This window comes from Petromyzon marinus, chromosome 80 (assembly GCF_048934315.1).
Source record: "Petromyzon marinus isolate PM22_M1 ecotype Great Lakes invasive population chromosome 80, UKy_Petmar_22M1.pri1.0, whole genome shotgun sequence".
NCBI classification, from domain to species: domain Eukaryota; kingdom Metazoa; phylum Chordata; class Hyperoartia; order Petromyzontiformes; family Petromyzontidae; genus Petromyzon; species Petromyzon marinus.
In genome coordinates this window covers 6,101,740-6,127,658 of record NC_133746.1, presented here as the reverse complement: position 1 = coordinate 6,127,658, position 25,919 = coordinate 6,101,740, and the positions used below count along the sequence as shown (strand labels likewise).

General features: G+C 46.8%; 1 protein-coding gene across 3 annotated transcripts in view; it reads right to left on the bottom strand.

Annotated features, from left to right (window-relative positions):
• Window positions 1-761: 761 nt before the first annotated feature.
• The window catches only part of LOC116958592 (uncharacterized), a 42,036-nt gene continuing 16,878 nt past the window's right edge, over window positions 762-25,919 (bottom strand). For all 3 annotated transcript variants that reach the window (XM_076057199.1, XM_076057200.1, XM_032981309.2), the window contains exons 7-14: window positions 24,290-25,743; window positions 22,839-22,996; window positions 14,204-14,287; window positions 9,133-9,260; window positions 4,863-5,016; window positions 4,263-4,373; window positions 3,496-3,630; window positions 762-2,653 (exon numbers count right to left, since the gene is read on the bottom strand). In XM_076057199.1, coding sequence (XP_075913314.1) covers window positions 2,568-2,653; window positions 3,496-3,630; window positions 4,263-4,373; window positions 4,863-5,016; window positions 9,133-9,260; window positions 14,204-14,287; window positions 22,839-22,996; window positions 24,290-25,743 — 2,310 coding nt within the window. In that variant the 3' untranslated portion in view covers window positions 762-2,567. The remainder of the gene's footprint in view (window positions 2,654-3,495; window positions 3,631-4,262; window positions 4,374-4,862; window positions 5,017-9,132; window positions 9,261-14,203; window positions 14,288-22,838; window positions 22,997-24,289; window positions 25,744-25,919) is intronic.

Genomic DNA, 25,919 nt, shown 5'->3' with positions numbered 1-25,919 from the left:
CGCAGGGGCCGGTCTTGACACGGGCAGCAGCAGCAGCAGCAGCAGCACGGCCGCCCCTACTGCGGTCGCCGATCGGTTAATGGACGTCCGCTCCGCGCGCCGAGAGCCAGACTCCGAATCCTGGGGGCACGCCAAGACTACGGAACGCCCTGCCACACCGCGCGGTCACACCGGGGCGAGGATTCGCTCGACCGCGTCTACGTCTTCCCCCAGAGGCTCGCCTGTTCCGCCCGACTTCGTGCGGAGCGCAACTGAGACGCCCCCGGACGAATAATGACTTGGTGTCTAATTTGGTTATTTCGGTTAAAGTCACCACGTAGAATGAGAATAAAATAAGGAAAATAACGCGATAAAATTCTCACGGCGTTTCGGCCACAACACAAGTTGGCCTCCGTCAGGTGAAAGGAACAGACCTGTCCGTTGTTTACCGACAGAACCAAAGAAGATGAATCCTTGCCGTCGCTAAAGCTTTAAATCGAAAAATGACCGGTGTCATTATTCATAATGAACGTTGTTTTTTTTTTGGGGGGGGGGGGTCAGATCGCGTTATTTATAAAGGTGCCGTAACCCTCCGCCACCCGACACGGCCAATCGGAAAAAAAGAAGAAAACCGAGTGTCACGTTGACGAAACAACGAAATAGTTCACTACTTTAGCCCACCGGTGTGTTGAAGAGTGAATCCACAACATTTGCGACGTTCTGAGTAGCACGCACGACGTTTCGCTCGTAATTACACCCAGCGTCATCAGGGAATTCGCCGGCATTGTTAAACTTGTATCTTTATTGTTTGTTATTAACTCGGACCAATCGGGCATTAGAAGTGCGCGGCACCGTCTCCGCACTGCGCTTCCAGCGAGGAATATATTTGGTTTTACAAAAAAAACTAAGTAAAATCTACTGACCGTTTCAAAGCACTTATTGTAGGGATGCGTATGATGGCGGCAGCAGCAGAAGCAGCAGCAGGGATGTGGTTTTTCAGTTACTAACGACCCATAAACTCAACACTGGACCCATAGACTAACACTGGACCGATAGACTACCAACACTGGACCCATAGACTAACACTGGACCGATAGACTACCAACACTGGACCCATAGACTAACACTGGAGCCATAGACTAACACTGGACCCATAGACTATTACTGGACCCATAGACTAACACTGGACCCATAGACTAACACTGGACCCATAGACTAACACTGGACCCATAGACTAACACTGGACACATAGACTAACACTGGACCCATAAACTAACACTGGACCCATAGACTAACACTGGACCCATAAACTAACGCTGGACCCATAGACTAACGCTGGACCGATAGACTAACACTGGACCCATAGACTAACACTGGACCAATAGACTACCAACACTGGACCCATAGAATAACACTGGACACAGACTAACACTGGACCCATACTAACACTGGACCCATAGACTAACACTGGACCCATAGACTAACACTGGACACATAGACTAATACTGGACCCATAGACTAACACTGGACCCATAGACTAACACTGGACCCATAGACTAACACTGGACACATAGACTAACACTGGACCCATAGACTAACACTGGACCCATAGAATAACACTGGACCCATAGACTAACACTGGACCCATAGACTAACACTGGACCCATAGACTAACACGGACCCATAGACTAACACTGGACCCATAGACTAACACTGGACCCATAGACTAACACTGGACCCATAGACTAACACTGGACACATAGACTAACACTGGACCCATAGACTAACACTGGACCCATAGAATAACACTGGACCCATAGACTAACACTGGACCCATAGACTAACACCGGACCCATAGACTAATACTGGACCCATAGACTAACACTGGACCCATAGACTAACACGGACCCATAGACTAACACTGGACCCATAGACTAACACTGGACCCATAGACTAACGCGGACCCATAGACTAACACTGAACCCATAGACTAGCACGGACCCATAGACTAACACAGCACCCATAAACTATCAATGGAAACATAGACTAACACTGCACCCATAAACTATCAATGGAAACATAGACTAACACTGCACCCATAGACTAACACAGCACTCATAGACTAACACTGCACCCATAAACTAACACTGGACCCATAGACTAACACCTGATGCATTGACTAACATTGGAGGAGGAGGGTGGTGGAGGAGGTAGGAGGGACGATTTGGGATGGTGGAAGAGGGAGGGTGACAGAGTAGATGGTGTAGCAGGAGGGAGGGTGAAGGAGGAAGGGTGAAGGAGGGAGGGTGAAGGAGGGAGGGTGGAGGGTGCAGGAGGACGAGGAGCGGTGATGCAGTACGAACTCTCCCTCTCTCTGCTGAAGCTCGCCCCGTCTCTTATAGTGGCAGGAGCAGAAGTCGAACCTCCGCATTGGCCCCCAGCTCCTGGAAAACCACGCCGCTGCCGCCGCCGCTACCGCCGCAGCTTCTGCCGACATCGCCGCCGGCATGCAAAAGCGTAGAATAGCCGTGACCCTGTCACCCTGGCTGGGTGAAGAGGTCCTCCATGCCGCGATCTGCTGCCCTGCCTCAAGAGCAGGACAGGTCTCTCCGAATGCTGCCCTCCGGCTTCTTGGACACTTGCTTACTGCGCATGTTCAGGCTGTAGTAGGAGTCTGTAAGAGCGAGAGCAAGGGGGAGAGGGCATTAGAAGGGTCAGTGGAAGGTGGCGTGATGACAATATCTGGTTCTTGTATGCCTCCTGAACTTAGGATGATGGTCAGTCCTCTTCCTCTGGGATTCCTGGACGAGATATTGACAACCTGGCTTCTTTAGACCTTCTGGAGATGAGTGACAGTCCTGGGAGCTATATCCCTTTCTGTTAGACGGCATGTTGTTACTCATCCTGGGTCTCACAATACTTCCTGGAGATGCTGCTATGACAGCCCTGGGTCTCTATGCCTCTTGGATATGAGGCGATGGAGAACTCTCCGGGTTTCCTCTAGACCAGTGGCTCTTAGCCTGGGACGCACGCACCGTGCTGGGCGTGGCGAGACGTGGCCAGATTTTCTTTAGAAGGTGAATCATCGAAAACGCACAAATTAAGCACGGACACTTAAGTCCAACAACCCCTATGCATTTATTAACATTGTGCATTTTCTTGTTTTACGATTGAGAACCAAATGGGTGCCAAGGCTGCGGTAAAGGTTAACAACCCCTGCTCTAGACCTTCAGGGAATGACATTGAAAGGCCCGGAGCCATCTTGCCTTCATGGCTATAACGTTGGTCAATATATCCTCTTGGAGACACAATGATGAATTGGAGAACCCTGGGTTCCCCTAGACCTTCAGGAAATGGCATTGAAAGGCCTGGGGTTGTTTTTTTGCTAGACTTGTCTGCAGGCCATTCATCCCGGGGGGGGGGGGGAGTGGAATCTCCGCGAACGCCGAATAGCAATTGGCTCCCTTTCGTCTCCCTCCCCGTCGTCTCCCCGACATCTCTCTCAATCGGTGTCACCTTTGACGACGACGAAGTGCCGGTAGGAGATCCGGGCTGTAGGCACCGCCGGCGCCATGGGCCTCGTGAAGACGGAGGAGTAGTCGAGGGGGAAGCCCTTCCAGTGGATGTGGATCGAGCCGAACCGCACCTGACCTGGCACACGGGAAACGCACAGCGCGGTCTCGGGTTCGGGTCTCCGGTTCGGGCGGTTAGCCGTCGGCATTACGGCCACAGAGTTAGGGTCGTAGCATTAAGGCAACAGGGTTCGCTGTCAGGGTTAGGCTTCAGGATCAGGGTGATAAGGGTATAATCATAGTGTTTAGACCAGGGTTAGAGTCGGGGTCAGGTTTAGCATCATGGTTATGGTCATAGCATCAAGCCATGCTGTTGGTGTCGCGGGTTTAGGCGTAGGGTTCAGGGTCAGGGTGATAAGGGTATAATCATAGTGTTTAGGTCAGGTTTAGGATTATAGGGTTAGGGCTTTAGCATTAAGGCACAGGGTTAGAGTCAGGGTTAGTCTTTAGGTTCAGGGTTAGCGTTGTGGTCACAGGGTTAGGAATAGGATCATACCGTGAAGGTACAGGGTTAGTTTCAGGATTTTGGTTCTGGGTCATGGTGAGGATTAAAGGATTATGGTTAGGATCACGGCATTCAGGGACAAGATTATAGGCAGTGTTAGGCTTTCGGTTCGGGGTCAGGGTTAGGATTATGGTTTGGGTTATAGTGTTAAGACAGGGTTAGAGGTCATGGATCAGAGTTCATGTCATCATAGTGCCAGGGTTTACTTTTGGAGCTTCTGGTGTCCACGGCATGGCGCTTGCGTAACTGCAAATGGATCCTCTCTTGGGATGCTCGACATTCATGTTTCTTGAACAGGTACTTTGCCACAGTAGGCCCTGAACATCATCGTTACGATCATCATCATCATCATCATTGTCGCCATCATAATCCTCATCACCACCGCCGCCATCAATATCCGCGTCATCTTTACCACCATCAGTATCCATGATCGCTATCATCGTCGCCGTCTTTAACATGATTAATACCATTACCATCGGTCATCAAAGTTATTATCAACTCTATCATCGTCTCGATTATATTTATTTTAATTGTTATTGCCATCATCATCATCATCTTCACTGTTAATACTCTTCGTTAAAATATATTATTTGTGCTTGTGCTGAGTGAGAACAGTAGTGGTAGCGGTGGGTGGGTACAGTGGGGGTAGCTGTGGGTGGGTACAGTAGGGGTAGCAGTGGGTACAGTGGAGGTAGCGGTGGGTGGGTACAGTGAGGGTAGCTGTGGGTGGGTACAGTAGGGGTAGCAGTGGGTACAGTGAGGGTTGCGGTGGATACAGTGGGGGTAGCGGTGGGTTGGGACAGTACCCTGAAACAGGAACACGTGCTCCGGAAACCATTTTTCCCCAGGCACTGGGAGGGCCGCCGTGATGGGACCCTGAAGTCCGCTGAACCCTTGCGAGATGAGCTTAGGGAACCCCATGTCTGGGACCCCATTATCCAGGCGCCAGTACCTATCCCCCTGTGACACACACGCACACACACAATACGCACGCGATACGCACACGACACATACACAATTTAACACGTAGTGGTAGGGCTTTCGCCAACATTATTATCCAAAATAGAGGTTTTTGTTGGGGTTAGATCGTGTGAATGTGTCGTTAATACCGCCACCACCGCCACCACCACCACCAAATGAGTATAGGGTTTGTCACGTAAACGAAACGTGCCCATTCCTTACTAGTTCAGAACTAACTGGTTGTGTGGTGGAGAGTAAACCCACGACGACATTTAACAATTCGAGGTACCGTGAAGTTTCGCCGGTAATTACAACAGCAACCAGCCACCACGTGGCCTCGTTTGCCAGTACCAAAAATATGATAATTGGTTTTCCCCTTTTTTCTGGCAACAAAACAGTTGTTAAGATGTTAAAAACACCAAACTGAAACCTTTTACAAAGAATCATGTCTGCATTAACCACAATACTTGTGGTGAAAATGCAAACAAAAACTGCTTAAACTCTAAACAATTCATAGTTATTTTTGTTTCTGTCTATTTAGGTTTTGCACGCATGCGTTATTTATTTACTGTAGTTATTTGCATAGAATAACATTGCACCATAGACTAACATTGCACCATAGACTAACATTGCACGTAGACTAACATTACACACAGACTAACTTTACACACAGACTAACATTATGCACAGACTAACATTACACAAAGACTAACATTACACACAGACTAACATTACACACAGACTAACATTGCACGTAGACTAACATTATGCACAGACTAACATTACACAAGGACTAACATTACACATAGACTAACATTACACTTAGACTAACATTACACGCAGACTAACATTACACACAGACTAACATTATGCACAGACTAACATTATGCACAGACTAACATTACACAAAGACTAACATTACACACAGACTAACATTACACGTAGACTAACCTTACACACAGACTAACATTACACACAGACTAGCATTACACACAGACTAACATTACACACAAACTAACATTACACACAGACTAACATTACACTTAGACTAACATTACACACAGACTAACATTACACTCAGACGAACATTACACACAGACTAATATTACACACAGACTAACATTACACACAGACTAACATTACACATAGACTAACATTACACACAGACTAGCATTACACACAGACTAACATTACACACAGACTAACATTACATATAGACTAACATTACACTTAGACTAATATTACACACAGACACATTACACACAGACTAACATTACACACAGACTAACATTACACACAGACTAACATTGCACGTAGACTAACATTACACACAGACTAACATTACACATAGACTAACATTACACTTAGACTACCATTACACACAAACTAACATTACACACGGACTAACATTACATATAGACTAACATTACACACAGACTAACATTACACACAGACTAACATTACATATAGACTACCATTACACACAAACTAACATTACACACAGACTAACATTACACACAGGCTAACATTACACACAGACTAACATTACACACAGACTAACATTACACACAGACTAACATTACACACAGACTAACATTACACATAGACTAACATTACACTTAGACTACCATTACACACAAACTAACATTACACACAGACTAACATTACACATAGACTAACATTACACACAGACTAACATTACACACAGACTAACATTACACACAGACTAGCATTACACACAGACTAACATTACACACAGACTAACATTACACTTAGACTAATATTACACACAGACACATTACACACAGACTAACATTACACACAGACTAACATTACACACAGACTAACATTGCACGTAGACTAACATTGCACACAGACTAACATTACACATAGACTAACATTACACTTAGACTACCATTACACACAAACTAACATTACACACGGACTAACATTACATATAGACTAACATTACACACAGACTAACATTACACACAGACTAACATTACATATAGACTACCATTACACACAAACTAACATTACACACAGACTAACATTACACACAGACTAACATTACACACAGACTAACATTACACACAGACTAACATTACACACAGACTAACATTACACATAGACTAACATTACACTTAGACTACCATTACACACAAACTAACATTACACACAGACTAACATTACACACAGACTAACATTACACACAGACTAACATTACACATAGACTAACATTACACTTAGACTACCATTACACACAAACTAACATTACACACAGACTAACATTACACACAGACTAACATTACACACAGACTAACATTTCACATTTTTTTGACATTCGTCTAGCTCAAGGGTATTCCTGTCACAATGTTCCGCGCGTCGCGTGAAAGTTGTCCACCGAATGGGTGAACCGCGCATTGCGGTGATTCGTTTCATTTCATTTATTTTGGTATAGCCCTGTGAGCCATTCGGCTCTTGAATCGGGTGCAACCGCAACAAACACAAAAAAACAAAAACGTGAACAAGAAAAAACATCTTAAAGTGACTATGTGACTGTGCAAACAGAAAAATCCAAGAAAAACTGCAAAATCTTCTAGCGAAAGGACCGTACACCAACGCTGTGTGCAAAAATCCCAGTGGGATGCAAGTCAATCAACAACAACAACAACAGCCACCACAAGAAAACGTGGATTAAGGCCATCAGTCTAACTCCGCACTACAACAAAACAAACAGACGTGGCTCAAACGAAAAAAACTTTTGGAAAAATCACCAAAAAAAAAGGCCATCAAAGCAATGTAACAGTGGGCGGCCCCCACACAGACCCCTCGCGTCTCTTACACCGCCGCTTTACGTGATGCGCTTTTGTGAAATGGCGCGCTCGATTTCATTCACACTTTACTTTGGTTACGCACGCACGCGCGCTCACGCTTTCGCCAACCGCTGTTGGAACAACGATCTCCGACGAAAGTTGGTCCGCGGTGTTGCGGAACGTGGCTTGCGAGCTCATTGTTAGTCGGAGGGGGGGGGGCAAAGTTGAGTTGAGTAGCGATGTCTGCCTGAGGTGCAGCAGCATTGACAACCAGCACAGAGTCACCGTCAGTCAGCATCTCCTCCTCCTAGCGTCACAATTTGGCAGATCCATTCCGCGTGAACTTTGACTTGCGCTCACATTCGTCTACAAATATCTCCGGTAAACGTGTTGAAACACCTCTTTGTTTTACTTCATTTCATTCAATTTCCTTTCTTTAAATAGGCTGTTACTATGTTGTATTATACACGCGGTAGTCATTGTAAGTGCAATGCGTGTACTGCTATCGGTGAAATCGTGTAGACGTAAGAATGAGGTGCCGATAGCGTTGCTCTCCCTAACCCCAAACATTTCCGATATTTACTATGTGAAAACGACTGTTCGATTTCGATTTAAAGCTTTCGTGACTGCAAGGATTAATCTTCTTTGGTTCTTTCGGTAAAGTCACGTAGAATGAGAATAAAATAATAAATTTATAAAATAAAATAACACAAAATTTTCACGACGTTTGTGTTATTTTATTTTATCAATTTATTATTTTATTCTCATTATACGTGACTTTACCGAAAGAACCAAAGAAAACGACTGTTCGATTTAAGCGATTTTGAGACAGGCGCTGCTTTTCAACAACGCAGCCGCCACCCCGCATAAAGCGAGAGGTGGCTGTGATGTGAACACCGCGCATTCAAGCGAGGACTTACCGTCGACGGGGACCTCCTGGATCCAAAGCACAACGTGAAAGGTTGGGAGCCACGTACCAGACATCCAAGACGGCCCAAGTTGTCCACGGGATGAAACACTTCCAAATTTGACATCTTAGGGGGTGAGCGAGTCTCGCTGGACTTGGATCAGGTAGGACTCAGGTGGCTGGGACATGTGCTTAGAATGGAACCTGAATTCCAAAGTGACACTACAAGGGAAAAGACCACAGGGCAGGCCGAAGACCACCTGGAGGCTATGGGCCTGTCTTGGGGTGAATCAGAGCAAGCTGCTTTAAAGGCCATCCAGCATGGCATGGGCTTGTTGATGCGGTGCGTCATTGACGTATACCGAAGGTGGAGCATAGAGGTCTCCCCCGTACCTTGAAAATGTAGGTCTTGGGCTGACAGCCGCAGCGGGTGAACATGGAGTCGATTGGGGAAGGCACCCGCCACACCGTGGAGACCCTTTGAGGGGCTATCCTCAGTCTCAGGTTCCAGAAGAACGGCCCTGATGGTGGAGGTGACATTCGCAGCTTAGCATGCCGAGGGTGGCACAACACGGCAGCAGCAGCGGAGACCGCTACTGCTCATAGACTAACATTGTACCACAGACTAACATTGTGCCATAGACTAACATTGTGCCACAGACTAACATTGTACCATAGACTAACATTGTACCATAGACTAGCACTGTGCCATAGACTAGCACTGTACCATAGACTAACACTGTACTATGGACTAACATTGTACCATAGACTAACATTGTGCCATAGACTAGCACTGTACCATAGACTAACACTGTACCACAGACTAACATTGTACCACAGACTAACATTGTGCCATAGACTAACATTGTACCACAGACTAGCACTGTGCCATAGACTAGCATTGTACCATAGACTAGCACTGTACTATAGACTAACATTGTACCATAGACTAACATTGTACCATAGACTAGCACTGTGCCATAGACTAGCATTGTACCATAGACTAGCACTGTACTATAGACTAACATTGTACCATAGACTAACATTGTGCCATAGACTAGCACTGTACCATAGACTAACACTGTACCACAGACTAACATTGTACCACAGACTAACATTGTGCCATAGACTAACATTGTACCATAGACTAGCACTGTACCATAGACTAACATTGTACCATAGACTAACATTGTACCATAGACTAACATTGTACCATAGGCTAACATTGTACCATAGACTAACATTGTACCATAGACTAACATTGTACCGTAGACTAACATTGTACCATAGACTAGCACTGTACCATAGACTAGCACTGTACCATAGACTAGCACTGTACTATGGACTAACATTGTACCATAGACTAACATTGTGCCATAGACTAGCACTGTACCATAGACTAACACTGTACCACAGACTAACATTGTACCACAGACTAACATTGTGCCATAGACTAACATTGTACCACAGACTAGCACTGTGCCATAGCCTAGCATTGTACCATAGACTAGCACTGTACTATAGACTAACATTGTACCATAGACTAACATTGTACCATAGACTAGCACTGTGCCATAGACTAGCATTGTACCATAGACTAGCACTGTACTATAGACTAACATTGTACCATAGACTAACATTGTGCCATAGACTAGCACTGTACCATAGACTAACACTGTACAACAGACTAACATTGTACCACAGACTAACATTGTGCCATAGACTAACATTGTACCATAGACTAGCACTGTACCATAGACTAACATTGTACCATAGACTAACATTGTACCATAGGCTAACATTGTACCATAGACTAACATTGTACCATAGACTAATATTGTACCGTAGACTAACATTGTACCATAGACTAGCACTGTACCATAGACTAGCACTGTACCATAGACTAGCACTGTACCATAGACTAACATTGTACCATAGACTAACATTGCACCATAGACTAACATTGTACCATAGACTAGTATTGTACCATAGACTAACATTGTACCATAGACTAACATTGTACCATAGACTAACATTGTACCATAGACTAACATTTAACCATAGACTAACATTGTGCCATAGACTAGCACTGTACCATAGACTAGCACTGTACCATAGACTAACATTGTACCACAGACTAACATTGCACCACAGACTAACATTGTACCACAGACTAACATTGTACCATAGACTAACATTGTGCCATAGACTAGCACTGTACCATAGACTAACACTGTACCACAGACTAACATTGTACCACAGACTAACATTGTGCCATAGACTAACATTGTACCATAGACTAGCACTGTACCATAGACTAACATTGTACCATAGACTAACATTGTACCATAGACTAACATTGTACCATAGGCTAACATTGTACCATAGACTAACATTGTACCATAGACTAACATTGTACCGTAGACTAACATTGTACCATAGACTAGCACTGTACCATAGACTAGCACTGTACCATAGACTAGCACTGTACTATGGACTAACATTGTACCATAGACTAACATTGTGCCATAGACTAGCACTGTACCATAGACTAACACTGTACCACAGACTAACATTGTACCACAGACTAACATTGTGCCATAGACTAACATTGTACCACAGACTAGCACTGTGCCATAGCCTAGCATTGTACCATAGACTAGCACTGTACTATAGACTAACATTGTACCATAGACTAACATTGTACCATAGACTAGCACTGTGCCATAGACTAGCATTGTACCATAGACTAGCACTGTACTATAGACTAACATTGTACCATAGACTAACATTGTGCCATAGACTAGCACTGTACCATAGACTAACACTGTACAACAGACTAACATTGTACCACAGACTAACATTGTGCCATAGACTAACATTGTACCATAGACTAGCACTGTACCATAGACTAACATTGTACCATAGACTAACATTGTACCATAGGCTAACATTGTACCATAGACTAACATTGTACCATAGACTAATATTGTACCGTAGACTAACATTGTACCATAGACTAGCACTGTACCATAGACTAGCACTGTACCATAGACTAGCACTGTACCATAGACTAACATTGTACCATAGACTAACATTGCACCATAGACTAACATTGTACCATAGACTAGTATTGTACCATAGACTAACATTGTACCATAGACTAACATTGTACCATAGACTAACATTGTACCATAGACTAACATTTAACCATAGACTAACATTGTGCCATAGACTAGCACTGTACCATAGACTAGCACTGTACCATAGACTAACATTGTACCACAGACTAACATTGCACCACAGACTAACATTGTACCACAGACTAACATTGTACCATAGACTAACATTGTGCCATAGACTAACATTGTGTAGGGGACTGTACAAGAGAGGTTTCTAGAAGGGCAACTTGAGTTGGTGGAAAACAGGTGGCCGAAAGGCACTGTCACGTGGTATAATTAAGTGGGGGGGGTTCACTGTCCAATGTGGGCGGGGCCCAGCGGGTATATACAGTGAGGGAAATAAGAATTTGATCCCCTGCTGATTTTGTACGTTTGCCCACTGACAAAGAAATGATCTGTCTATAATTTTAATGGTGGGTTTATTTGAACAGTGAGAGACAGAATAACAACAACAAAATCCCGAAAAACGCATGTCAAAAATGTTATAAATTTATTTGCATTTTAATGAGGGAAATAAGTATTTGACCCCTCTGCAAAACATGACTTAGTACTTGGTGGCAAAACCCTTGTTGGCAATCACAGAGGTCAGACGTTTCTTGTAGTTGGCCACCAGGTTTGCACACATCTCAGGAGGGATTTTGTCCCACTCCTCTTTGCAGATCTTCTCCAAGTCATTAAGGTTTCGAGGCTGACGTTTGGCAACTCGAACCTTCAGCTCCCTCCACAGATTGTCTATGGAAATAAGGTCTGGAGACTGGCTAGGCCACTCCAGGACCTTAATTTGCTTCTTCTTGAGCCACTCCTTTGTTGCCTTGGCCGTGTGTTTTGGGTCATTATGCTGGAATACCCATCCACGACCCATTTTCAATGCCCTGGCTGAGGGAAGGAGGTTTTTTCACCCAAGATTTGACGGTACATGGCCCCGTCCATCGTCCCTTTGATGCGGTGAAGTTGTCCTGTCCCCTTAGCAGAAAAACACCCCCAAAGCATAATGTTTCCACCTCCATGTTTGATGGTGGGGATGGTGTTCTTGGGGTCATAGGCAGCATTCCTCCTCCAAACACGGCGAGTTGAGTTGATGCCAAAGAGCTCCATTTTGGTCTCATCTGACCACAACACTTTCACCCAGGTGTCCTCTGAATCATTCAGATATTCATTGGCAAACTTCAGACGGGCATGTCTATGTGCTTTCTTGAGCAGAGGGACCTTAGCAATTGTTTTCTTGGTGACTATGGTCCCAGATGCCTTGAGATCATTGACAAGATCCTCCCGTGTAGTTCTGGCCTGATTCCTTATCGTTCTCATGATCATTGCAACTCCACGAGGTGAGATCTTGCATGGAGCCCCAGGCGGAGGGACATTGACAATTCTTTTGTGTTTCTTCCATTTGCAAATAATCGCACCAACTGTTGTCACCTTCTCACCAAGCTGCTTGGCAATGGTCTTGCAGCCCATTCCAGCCTTGTGTAGGTCTACAATCTTGGCCCTGACATCCTTGGAGAGCTCTTTGGTCTTGGCCATGGTGGAGAGTTTGGAATCTGATTGATTGATTGATTGCTTCTGTGGACATATGTCTTTTATACAGGTAACAAGCTGAGATTAGGAGCACTCCCTTTAAGAGGGTGCTCCTAATCTCAGCTCGTTACCTGTATAAAAGACATCTGGGAGCCAGAAATCTTTCTGATTGAGAGGGGGTCAAATACTTATTTCCCTCATTAAAATGCAAATCAATTTATAACATTTTTGACATGCTTTTTCTGGATTTTTTTTGTTGTTATTCTGTCTCTCACTGTTCAAATAAACCTACCATTATAATTATAGACTGACCATTTCTTTGTCAGTGGGAAAACATACAAAAACAGCAGGGGATCAAATCCTTTTTTTCCCTCACTGTACCTCTATGAGCATATATCTCTACGTGTCAATATGGGTCTCAATGCATCTCTGTGGATCTTGTTCTCTATGCGTCTCAATGTATCTTCATGGGATTATCTAAATGGTCCACGGGTTGTGTTGCTTGGCCACAATCGTCCCGCTGTGACCTGTGACTGTAATGTCCCACATCCCGAGGAGATGCGGTGCAACATCAGCCTGGCAATGTTCTGGCGGATGCGGTCAATGGTTCCGCCGGTGTCTTCAAGAAGGAGGAGGAAGTCAAAGCCAAGAGGAGGTTTGCGATGGTGTTTTGATGTTTAATGAAGGTGGTGTCTATTCTATCATGATCGGTTTTTTAACGGTAGGGAGGCCTGCAACGCACACACATCCAGGATCTAAACTCGTACCTTTCACCACGACAGTGTCTCCGTTGGGCAAAGTCGTTATTCCGCTCACCGGTCTCTCATTGCAGATGTCCCCGTCCACGTACTCTGTACACCAGAGGAGAGGGACGGTGTTACACGACATTAGATTGCCATGAAGAGTGGCAGCCAAGGTTATAATAGTGGCAGTGCCATCGTAGTTATCATCGTAGATTAACACTGATCCATAGACTAACACTCACCCATAGATTAACACAGATTCATAGACTAACACTCACCCATAGATTAACACTGATCCATAGACTAACACTCACCCATAGATTAACACTGATCCATAGACTAACACTCACCCATAGATTAACACAGATTCATAGACTAACACTCACCCATAGAATGACACTGATCCATAGACTAACACTCACTCATAGATTAACACTGATCCTTAGACTAACACCCACCCATAGATTAACACTGATCCATAGACTAACACTCACCCATAGATTAACACTGATCCATATGTAGTGGAGTAGACAATACACATGGGTAAGTTGGCCATATACAGTACATACAAACAGTGTGGGTCATACTCTTTGGTTCTATTGGGTAAAGTCACGTAGGTGAAAATAAAATAAAATAACATTTTCACCTACGTGACTTTACCCAATAGAACCAAAGAGTATGGATCCTAGCAGTCACGAAAGCTTTAAATCTAGAAGTGTGGGTCATGTAAGTTCGATCAGGTGATGAAGTCACGGGTGGCGTAAACAAGCCAATGTAATTAAGGGAGTCAAGGGACGAGGGCTGTGATTGGTCGAGAGGCTGTTAGCGTTAAGTGGCGGCGTCACAGAGTCTGGGCCGTTGGACAGGTGCGGAGCTGGCGGGAAAATGCCAGCGAGGCACGTGGCTATTAATTAAGGCTGATTGGAAAGGGGATAAAAAGACTAGGTGATTTGGACGGCGGGGGAGTTGGCGAGAAGTGGAGACAGCAGCGGGTAGAGAGAGATGCAAAGAGTGGAAGCCTGGCAAGGTTAGTGGGAAATAGATTGAGAGCCGAACCCAGAGGACAATAAATAGCGATAGTGAGAGTTAGCGTTAGCAGAGTGGAGATTACGGTATAGGCAGGTACAGGGAGAGTTAGCGATAGACAAGTCACTGTGTGTGAAGAGATAGACAAGTCACTGTGTGTAAAGAGATAGACAAGGCACTGCGTGTGGAGAGATAGACAGGTCACTGTGTGTGAAGAGATAGACAGAGCCACTGTGTGTGAAGAGATAGACGAGTCACTGTGTGTGAGGAGATAGAGATAGAACCACTGTGTGTGCGGTGAGAGAAGAAGAGACTGTGTGGAGACAAGGAGTATGAGCGGACGGTGCTGAGGGGAATGCGAGTGTTCGAGTTGGCGGAGCGCGGAGAGGAGAAATTATATATTGTGTGTGTGTGAAATTATAGTGTGTGTGTGTGTGTGCGGAACGATGGAAATAAAAGTGACGGTGGAAGAAAGGCGATTGTCGTCCGAGTGAATCCAAGACACTACATTTGGTGTCAGAAAAAGTACGGAACACGCCACGATGTCAAAAAAGCGGCAAAGAAAACAAATGTGCCAGTGGACTCGGGCGGCGATGGCAACAACGACGATGTACAGCCCAGCCAGATGGCCGGCAGTACTCCTGACCGGGACAGCGGTTCGGGTGGTGCTGAGGGCCCGGGATCGCCAGAGGATTGGCGAGTCCTCATGACCCAGTGGGAGGCCAGGATGGAGAAGTTGTCGGAGGAGTTCCAGAACTTTTTGACGGAGAACCGCATTCAACAACCCGTAATGGGTCTACCGCCAGAGGTTGCCGCTCAGCCGGAGCGGGTGGAGGACTCTGACGACGAAGACAACCGGTCGGCGGGACCGCCACGACGGCTGCACGTACAACAATTTGAGGCCAAAGTGGGAGATTGGACGGCGTTCATACGAAGATTCCGTGCGACTTACGAGTCCCTGAAGTGGACAGAGAGTGCCGCGTTACGAGCACTGCCGACGGCATTGGATGATGACTCCTTGGCGACTTTTAACGGACTCCCTGCCGCTGTCAGAAAAACATTGGATGGTGCTTTTGCGGCAATGAAGAAAGTCTACGAGCCGCGGTCGGTCGCTAAACGTCGATTTCAATGGAGGAAACGGGAGGCCACGGAGTCCCCCCTGGCATTCCGCAGCGCCTTGCTGGCCCTCGCCCAGGTTGCGTACCCGGCGATGTACGAGGAGGGCTGGGACTCCCTGCTGCAAGAGAAGATGCTACAGCTGGCGAAGGAGCTGAAAGTCATCTTGTCGCTCCCGGACAAGGATGATGACGACGACGTGTCGTCGTTGCTGATTGCCAGGAACATACAAGTCAACCTTGACATACGAGACGAACCAGCGGTGGCGGTGGCACAGCCGTCGCTGACGACCCCTGCCGGGGCCGGGAGCACGGTGGCGGTGGTGGTGGACGAGACGCCGCCGATGGCAGCGGCGGCCGGGGTGTCGACCGAAGAACGACGGCGTCGTCCCGGGGTGTATGGAAACGGCGTGCATCGGACATGCTACGAGTGCGGGCGGAGGGGTCATCTCGCCCCGCGACTGCTGGAGACGGAGAGGTGGTCCTCCAAGGGCGCCGAACAACTACAGCGGGCGGTTCGCCCAACACCAAGGATCCCGGGTGAGTCGAGATGCATTCAATACAGGGCCGCCCTATCCACATCGCTCATCCGCGTCATCTCACCCATATTCATCGAGTTCGGATAGTACGCATGGCCGGGATACGTGGGGCGCGTTGGTACATCGTGTGTTGGGGGCCGCGCCGGGATCGTCGAATGTGATGGCATGCATTCAAGGTGTTATGGTATGGGTTATTGTAGATACCGGGGCGTCGGCGACTCTCATTTCGTTGCAAACTTTTCGGTCGCTGCCGACGTCGCCTGGATCGTTGGGGCCGGTGGAAGGGCCATGCGTAGCGGCAAACGGGGGTAGTTTGGGCATTATGGGCTGCGTGTTTGCGACAATTCAAATTGGGGAGGTGATTGTGACGGGAAGTGTTTTGGTTTCAACGGCCTTGGCGGTACCGTGTTTGTTGGGCACGGATTTTTTGCAAAAGATGCCGATTAAGATTTCAGTGGAAAAAGGTTGTTTGGAATTACCGTCGGGGAGATGTACGAAATTTTTGGGAACGCGCCATGTAAACGCGGATGCTTTGTCGAGGTTGCCGCGACCGGCTGAGACGTGTCGGTGCGCAGAGGGCTCGCTGCGTTGCGGCCCGCCGCTGCAGGAGGTTCCGCAAACGGTCGCTGCAGCAGGTTCGGGAGTGCCAGCGATAATCCCTGGAGCAGAAATTGGATTGTTGGGGTTGTCATTGAAACAGTGGAAGCAACTGCAGGTAGAGGATTCCTCGCTGACCAGGATGAGGCTGCGTGCCTCTCGTTCAAGGGGATTGGAGGATCGCCCATTTTTGATGTTGACGGAGGGGTTGCTTGTTTGCTGGGATGTGGAAGCACAAAAAAATAGTATTGTTGTCCTGAGGGTGTTGCGGGGGAAACTCATTAACGAGATACATGAGAAATTGATGCATTTGGGAGAGAAGAAGACCGCGTTGACAGTGGGGAATTAATTTTACTGGCCGGAAATGTTTAATGATGTGAAATAGCATGTAAAAGCGTGCCAGGAATGTATGCGGAGGAAAGCGCCGGCACGGCCATATCGTGTCCCATTGCAATCGATTCAAGTTTCGAGAGTGAACAAAATTGTGGCACTAGATATTTTGGGTCCGTTCCCTGTCACCCCCCGAGGGCACAAATATTTGCTCATCGGGGTGGAATACTTAACTCGTTGGCCGATGGCATGGCCGCTAGTAGACCAGTCAGTGACATCAATCGCTGAGGCTTTCTTAAAAGGGCATCTTAGATAAGGGGGCCCCGGAACAATTGCTTACTGACCAAGGCAGAAATTTTTCATCGAAATTGATTAAAGACGTGTGTGACTCGCTGGGGATCAAAAATATCCGGACGTCCCCGTACCACCCGCAGACTGACGGGATGGTCGAGCGGCTGCATAGGACGCTGACGTCCATGCTTTGTCACCAAGTAAACACCGCTCAAGATGATTGGGACCTGCGTGTTGCAGCAACGCTGGCCGCGTATAGATTGGCCCCGCATGCCTCAACGGGGTACTCGCCATTTTTTTCTAATGTATGGATGGGAACCAGAAGCGCCGGCTAATGTTAAATTGGGAATTCGGAAGCGAGAGTAATCTACGACGGTGCCTGCTCCAATGCAGGTGGCTTTGGACCGTCTGAGGGAAGCCCGGGAGGCTGCATTAAAAAATACGGCACGACGACAAGCCGCTAACGAAAGATTGTACGGCAGGCAGCGGCCACGAGAGCCGTGGAGTGTTGGAGATAAAGCCTGGTTGCAGTGCCCCATGGTGCCGGTGGGAACGTCCCCAAAGTTTCACCACCCCTGGCAGGGGCCCGTTGATATTGTGGAGGTTTTACGGGATCAGAGTGTGCGAATAAAATTCGGTCGTCGGACATGGTTTGTTCACCCGTCGCGCCTGAAGAAATTTGTGTTACCATATGATGCGTCATCCCCCATCCGAGAGCGGCCTGTATTGGATGTGTCCGACGAACCTGTGGGGAGGTCACAAGTGTGCGTGTCCCAGAGATCTGCCCCCCGTGTGCCTGCAGGATCGCCCTTTTTGGGCAGAGTTGCTGACCGGACGCCGATTGAACGGCCACAGATCCGGACCAATGTCCATCCCGACCGGGAACGACGGACAGCCCCGCCAGCAGAGTGTCGCTGGGACAGGGATGGGCGCAGGGTGGAGCCCAGGAGCGCCCCTCGTTGGCGAGATGAGCGAGGCCCTCCCTTACCGCAGGGTGTCCCGTGCAGGGGAGATGGGCCGGCAGCGGGAACCCGTTCCAGGAGAAGTGCACTACGTTGAATTTGGGGGGTTTGGGGATTCTGTATAAAGGTGTTGTGTGAGTGTCGTTGTGTGGTGCGTGCCGGGTGGTTGTACAAAATGGTTATGTGTTGCGAGTGCGTTCTGTATATATGTTATCATCGTTCCGTCCACTTCACTCCACTACTCCAATTCGAGTATAGCGTAGCCGGGGACGGCTAGGTTCTTTCATCACGGGGTGGGGGGGTGATGTAGTGGAGTAGACAATACACATGGGTAAGTTGGCCATATACAGTACATATAAACAGTGTGGGTCATGTAAGTTCGATCAGGTGATGAAGTCACAGGTGGCGTAAACAAGCCAAAGTAATTAAGGTAGTCAAGGGACGAGGGTTGTGATTGGTCGAGAGGCTGTTAGCGTTAAGTGGCGGCGTCACGGAGTCTGGGCCGTTGGACAGGTGCGGAGCTGGCGGGAAAATGCCAGCGAGGCACGTGGCAAATAATTAAGGCTGACTGGAAAGGGGATAAAAAGGCTAGGTGATTTGGACGGCGGGGGAGTTGGCGAGAAGTGGAGACAGCAGCGGGTAGAGAGAGATGCGAAGAGTGGAAGCCTGGCAAGGTAAGTGGGAAATAGATTGAGAGCCGAACCCAGAGGACAATAAATAGCGATAGCGAGAGTTAGCGTTAGCAGAGTGGAGATTACGGTATAGGTAGGTACAGGGAGAGTTAGCGATAGACAAGTCACTGTGTGTGAAGAGATAGACAAGTCACTGTGTGTAAAGAGATAGACAAGGCACTGTGTGTGAAGAGATAGACAAGTCACTGTGTGTAAAGAGATAGACAAGCCACTGTGTGTGAAGAGATAGACGAGTCACTGTGTGTGAGGAGATAGAGATAGAACCACTGTGTGTGCGGTGAGAGAAGAAGAGACTGTGTGGGGAGACAAGGAGGATGAGCGGACGGTGCTGAGGGGAATGCGAGTGTTCGAGTTGGCGGAGCGTGGAGAGGAGAAATTATAGTGTGTGTGTGTGCGGAACGTGGAAATAACAGTGACGGTGGAAGAAAGGCGATTGTCGTCCGAGTGAATCCAAGGCACTACACATAGACTAACACTCACCCATAGATTAACACAGATTCATAGACTAACACTCACCCATAGACTAACACTCACCCATAGATTAACACAGATTCATAGACTAACACTCACCCATAGATTAACACAGATTCATAGACTAACACTCACCCATAGACTAACACTGATTCATAGACTAACACTTACCCGTAGATTAACACAGATTCATAGACTAACACTCACCCATAGATTAACACAGATTCATAGACTAACACTCACCCATAGATTAACACAGATTCATAGACTAACACTCACCCATAGATTAACACAGATTCATAGACTAACACTCACCCATAGACTAACACTGATTCATAGACTAACACTTACCCGTAGATTAACACAGATTCATAGACTAACACTCACCCATAGATTAACACAGATTCATAGACTAACACTCACCCGTAGATTAACACTGATTCATAGACTAACACTTACCCGTAGATTAACACAGATTCATAGACTAACACTCGCCCATAGATTAACACTGATCCATAGACTAACACTCATCCATACACTAAAACTGATCCATAGACTAACACCCACGTGTAGATTAACACAGATTCATAGACAACACTCACCCATAGCTTAACACAGATTCATAGACTAACACTCACCCATAGATTAACACAGATTCATAGACTAACACTCACCCATAGATTAACACTGATCCATAGACTAATACTCACGTGTAGATTAACACAGATTCATAGACTAACACTCATCCATAGATTAACACAGATTCATAGACTAACACTCACCCATAGATTAACACAGATTCATAGACTAACACTCACCCATAGACTAACACTCACCCATAGATTAACACAGATTCATAGACTAGCACTCACCCATAGATTAACACAGATTCATAGACTAACACTCACCCATAGATTAACACTGATCCATAGACTAACACTCACCCATAGATTAACACTCACCCATAGATTGACACTGATCCATAGACTAACACTCACCCATAGATTAACACTCACCCATAGATTAACACTCACCCATAGATTGACACTGATCCATAGACTAACACCGGACCTATAGACTAACACTGGACCCATAGACTATAACTATACCCATAAATTAATACTGGACCCACAGACTCAAGACAGACATCGACTAGAAATCCTGTTTCCAAAAATGTGCTAAGTTTGTTATCTCAAACTGCCTATTTCTCTCTCAAACAATGTTACCAGGCTCTCGTAAGTTATTCGCTCTGTCTCTCCACAAAACCTCTCTAAAATGTACCAGTCTTACTGGATCTTTCTCTCCCTCGGCCACCGCGGGGTGGATTTCCACAAAGCCCTCTCTAAAACTTACCAGACTTCCTGGGTCTTTCTCTCCCCCTGCCACCGTGGGGTGGATTTCCACAAAACCCTCTTTAAAATGTGCCAGTCGTGCTGGGTCTTTCTCTCCCCCAGCCACCGCAGGGTGGATTTCCACAAAACCCTCTCTAAAATGTACCAGAATTTCTGGGTCTTTCTCTCTCCCTGCCACCGTGGGGTGGATTTCCACAAAACCTTCTCTAAAATGTACCAGACTTGCTGGGTCTTTCTCTCCCCATGCCACCGTGGGGTGGATTTCCACAAAACCCTCTCTAAAATGTACCAGTCTTGCTGGGTCTTTCTCTCCCCATGCCACCGCCGAGTGGATTTCCACACAGCTCTCTCTAAAATGTACCAGTCTTGCTGGGTATTTCTCTCCCCATGCCACCGCGGGGTGGATTTCCACACAGCCCTCTCTAAAATGTACCAGTCTTGCTGGGTCTTTCTCTCCCTATGCCACCGCGGGGTGGATTTCCATAAAACCCTCTCTAAAATGTACCAGAATTGCTGGGTCTTTCTCTCTCCCTGCCACCGTGGGGTGGATTTCCACAAAAGCTTCTCTAAAATGTACCAGACTTGCTGGGTCTTTCTCTCCCCATGCCACCGCGGGGTGGATTGCCACACAGCCCTCTCTAAAATGTACCAGTCTTGCTGGGTCTTTCTCTTCCCCGGCCACCGTGGGGTGGATTTCCACAAAACCCTCTCTAAAATTTGCCAGACTTGCTGGATCTCTCTCTTCCCCAGCCACCCCGGGGTGAATTTCCATAAAACCTTCTCTAAAACTTACCACACTTGCTGGGTCTTTCTCTCCCCCTGCCACCGTGGGGTGGATTTCCACACAGCTCTCTCTAAAACTTACCAGAAATGCTGGGTCTTTCTCTCCCCATGCCACCGCGGGGTGGATTTCCACACAACCCTCTCTAAAATGTACCAGTCTTGCTGGGTCTTTCTCTTCCCATGCCACCGCGGGGTGGATTTCCACACAGCTTTCTCATTGACATGCTAATTTATCTGCTCCAGCAGACCCACCTCTATCTCTGCCCCACCACCCCCCCCCCCTCTCTATTAAATGCTTGTGTGTCTGTCTGCGTGTCTCCGTGTCTCTGCTTTGTCTCTCTCTCTCTCACATTTAGTTCGACCTGATGACGGTTGCTTTTGTTGCAACCGAAACGTCGTAATCTATTATTCAATTTATTTTCTTTCCACGTGACTTTACCGAAAGGACCAGAGAGTAGTAAGTCCTGCAGTCACGGACGCTTTCAAATCAAGTTAGAATACCTGTCTTTGCCACTGGAACTTGCCCACCACGATGGCCATCTGCGGTCTGCACTGTTGGGACTTGCTTGATGGGCGGCCGATAGGTGCTGCCCTCCCCAGACCCATTGTCATGCCACGATTGGTCGGTGGTCATCTTTCCGGGTCTGCGGGTGATCACTCTGCACACGGCCGGGACGGAGATAAGCAATGGACAATAACTGATGGGGATAAATAAATAAATAAACAGCCGGTGACTTCACCCCACAGGGCCAATGGTCGAGGCACACTTTAAACCCAGTCACCACGGTGCCTTAGGAAATGTTAACTACCTCGCCCGGCATGCAGGAGGTCGTGTCCCTATGTATCTCCGAGCATCTCTATGTGTGTCTGTGTATATCTATATGCCTGTGAGTCTCAATGGGTTTACAATACGGCCCATAGTTTCGGGATTGCATGGCTACAATCGTAACATTCTGGCTTGTATAATGCAGGTTTGTTTTTGGGCTAGATCGCGTAAATATATAAATGTGTCGTTAAACCTGCCAATTAGTAAGATTTGTCACGAAAAGAGAACATGCCAAATCGTGACTGGTACAGCACACCGGTGTGTTCGAGAGCCAAGCCACAACGTTTACAATCTGAGTACGTTTCGCCACAGCCACATATCTGGCTGTCACCTGATGAAGCTAGTTGTCACCCGTATTATGGACGATATTGGTCGCGAAAGCCCACGTGTTAAATCGTGGCTTATCTTTAACGTATCTCTATGGGTCGCCATGTGTGTCTCTATTGGTCTCTACGCGTCTCTATGGGTCTCTCTGTGTCTCTAAATAGCTCTATGGGTCTCTCCGTGCCTCTTACGTGTGGTGGAAAGACTTTAGTGTTCCAATGATCTTGAGCGCTAGGGCTGTCTGGAGTCATGCTCCTGGTAGGGTTTTCCATGGTGGTAAGTTCGAGGGGGGAGGCCCGAGGCGAGGTACGATCCAAGCTGTCGTAGTACCCCCCCCCCCCCACCGAGTGGGTGGGGCTCTATAGCTGTGAGTCTCCATGGGTTTACAATACGGCCCATAGTTTCGGGATTGCATGGATGCGCTTGCAACATTATGGATTGTCTTTAACAATATCTCTGTGGTTCATATTCTTGGTTCTTTCGGTAAAGTCACGTTGAAGGGAAACAATAAAATAATAAAATATATATAGAACAATATATATAGAACAATATATATTTTATTATTTTATTGTTTCCCTTCAACGTGACTTTACCGAAAGAACCAAGAATATGAATCACTGCAGACACGAAAGCTTTAAATCAAAATATATCTCTGTGGGTCACTATGTGTGTCTCTATCGGTTTCTATGTATCTCTATGGGTCTCTCGGTGTCCCTATGAGTCTCTATGGGTCTCTCCGTGTCGCTACGTGGCTCTGGGTTTATGGTACATAGAATAGATATTGTGGCCACGTGTTCGTTACCTCTCAGCAGGCCACGTGGAGGCCACGATGGAGGTGGACAAGAAGGTGGACGGTTTGGTAAGTGGTTCTTGAGTGGTGGGATTTGGAGTTGTGGTAAGCATGATGTAATTGGTACGTGGTTCTTTAGTGGTGGGATTTGGATTTGTGGTTGGAACGGTATAGTTGGTAAGCAGTTCTTGAGTGGTGGGATTTGATCTTGTGGTAAGCACAGTATAGTTGGTAAGTGGTTCTTGAGTGGTGGTATTTGGAGTGGTGGTAGGAACGGTATAGTTGGTAAGCAGTTCTTGAGTGGTGGGATTTGATCTTGTGGTAAGCACAGTATAGTTGGTAAGTGGTTCTTGAGTGGTGGTATTTGGAGTGGTGGTAGGAACGGTATAGTTGGTAAGCAGTTCTTGAGTGCTCGGATTTGGAGTTGTGGTAAGCACGGTATAGTTAGTAAGTGGTTCTTGAGTGGTGAGATTTGGAGTGGTGGTAAGAACGGTATAGTTGGTAAGCAGCTCTTGAGTGCTCGGATTTGGAGTTGTGGTAAGCACAGTGTAGTTGGTAAGTGGTTCTTGAGTGGTGGGATTTGGAGTGGTGGTAAGAACGGTATAGTTGGTAAGCAGCTCTTGAGTGGTGGGATTTGGAGTTGTGGTAAGAACGGTATAGTTAGTAAGTGGTTCTTGAGTGGTGGCATTTGATGTTGTCGTAAGCACGGTATAGTTAGTAAGTGGTTCTTGAGTGGTGGTATTTGGAGTGGTGGTAAGCACTGTGTAGTTGGTAAGTGGTTCTTGAGTGGTGGGATTTGGAGTTGTGGTAAGAACGGTATAGTTGGTAAGTGGTTCTTGAGTGGTGGGATTTGGAGTTGTGGTAAGAACAGTGTAGTTGGTAAGTGGTTCTTGAGTGGTGGTATTTGGAGTGGTGGCCAGAACGGTATAGTTGGTAAGGAGTTCTTGAGTGGTGGGATTTGGAGTTGTGGTAAGCACAGTGTAGTTTGTAAGTGGTTCTTGGGTGGTGGGATTTGATGTTGTGGTAAGCACAGTATAATTAGTAAGTGGTTCTTGAGTGGTGGTATTTGGAGTGGTGGTAAGAACGGTATAGTTGGTAAGCAGTTCTTGAGTGGTGGGATTTGGGGTTGTGGTAAGCACGGTATAGTTAGTAAGTGGTTCTTGAGTGGTGAGATTTGATGTTGTGATAAGTACGGTGTAGTTGGAAAGTGGTTCTTGAGTGGTGGGATTTGGAGTGGTGGTAAGAACGGTATAGTTGGTAAGCGGTTCTTGAGTGCTGGGATTTAGAGTTGTAAGCACAGTGTAGTTGGTAAGTGGTTCTTGAGTGGTAGGATTTGGGGTTTCAAGAGGGACCGTGACAGTTAGTGGTTCCTGGGTGGTGTGAATTGTAGGTTCAGGAGTCAGAGCAGGTAGGGACGGGGCAATGGGACCCAGTGGTGGCTTCAGAGGGAGAGTTTCTTTACCACTCTGCAACAACAACAATAACAACAATCAGTCTGGCAAGCAATATCTTGAACCTGTCTTAGTGACTCATTTAGGCTAACTCCATCATCATCATGAGCCACTTGCAGATTGCTTTTTCACCTCCAAAATTGGCACAATCCAAAATGCAGAATAAACCTAAACCCTGGGTCCTCCTGGCC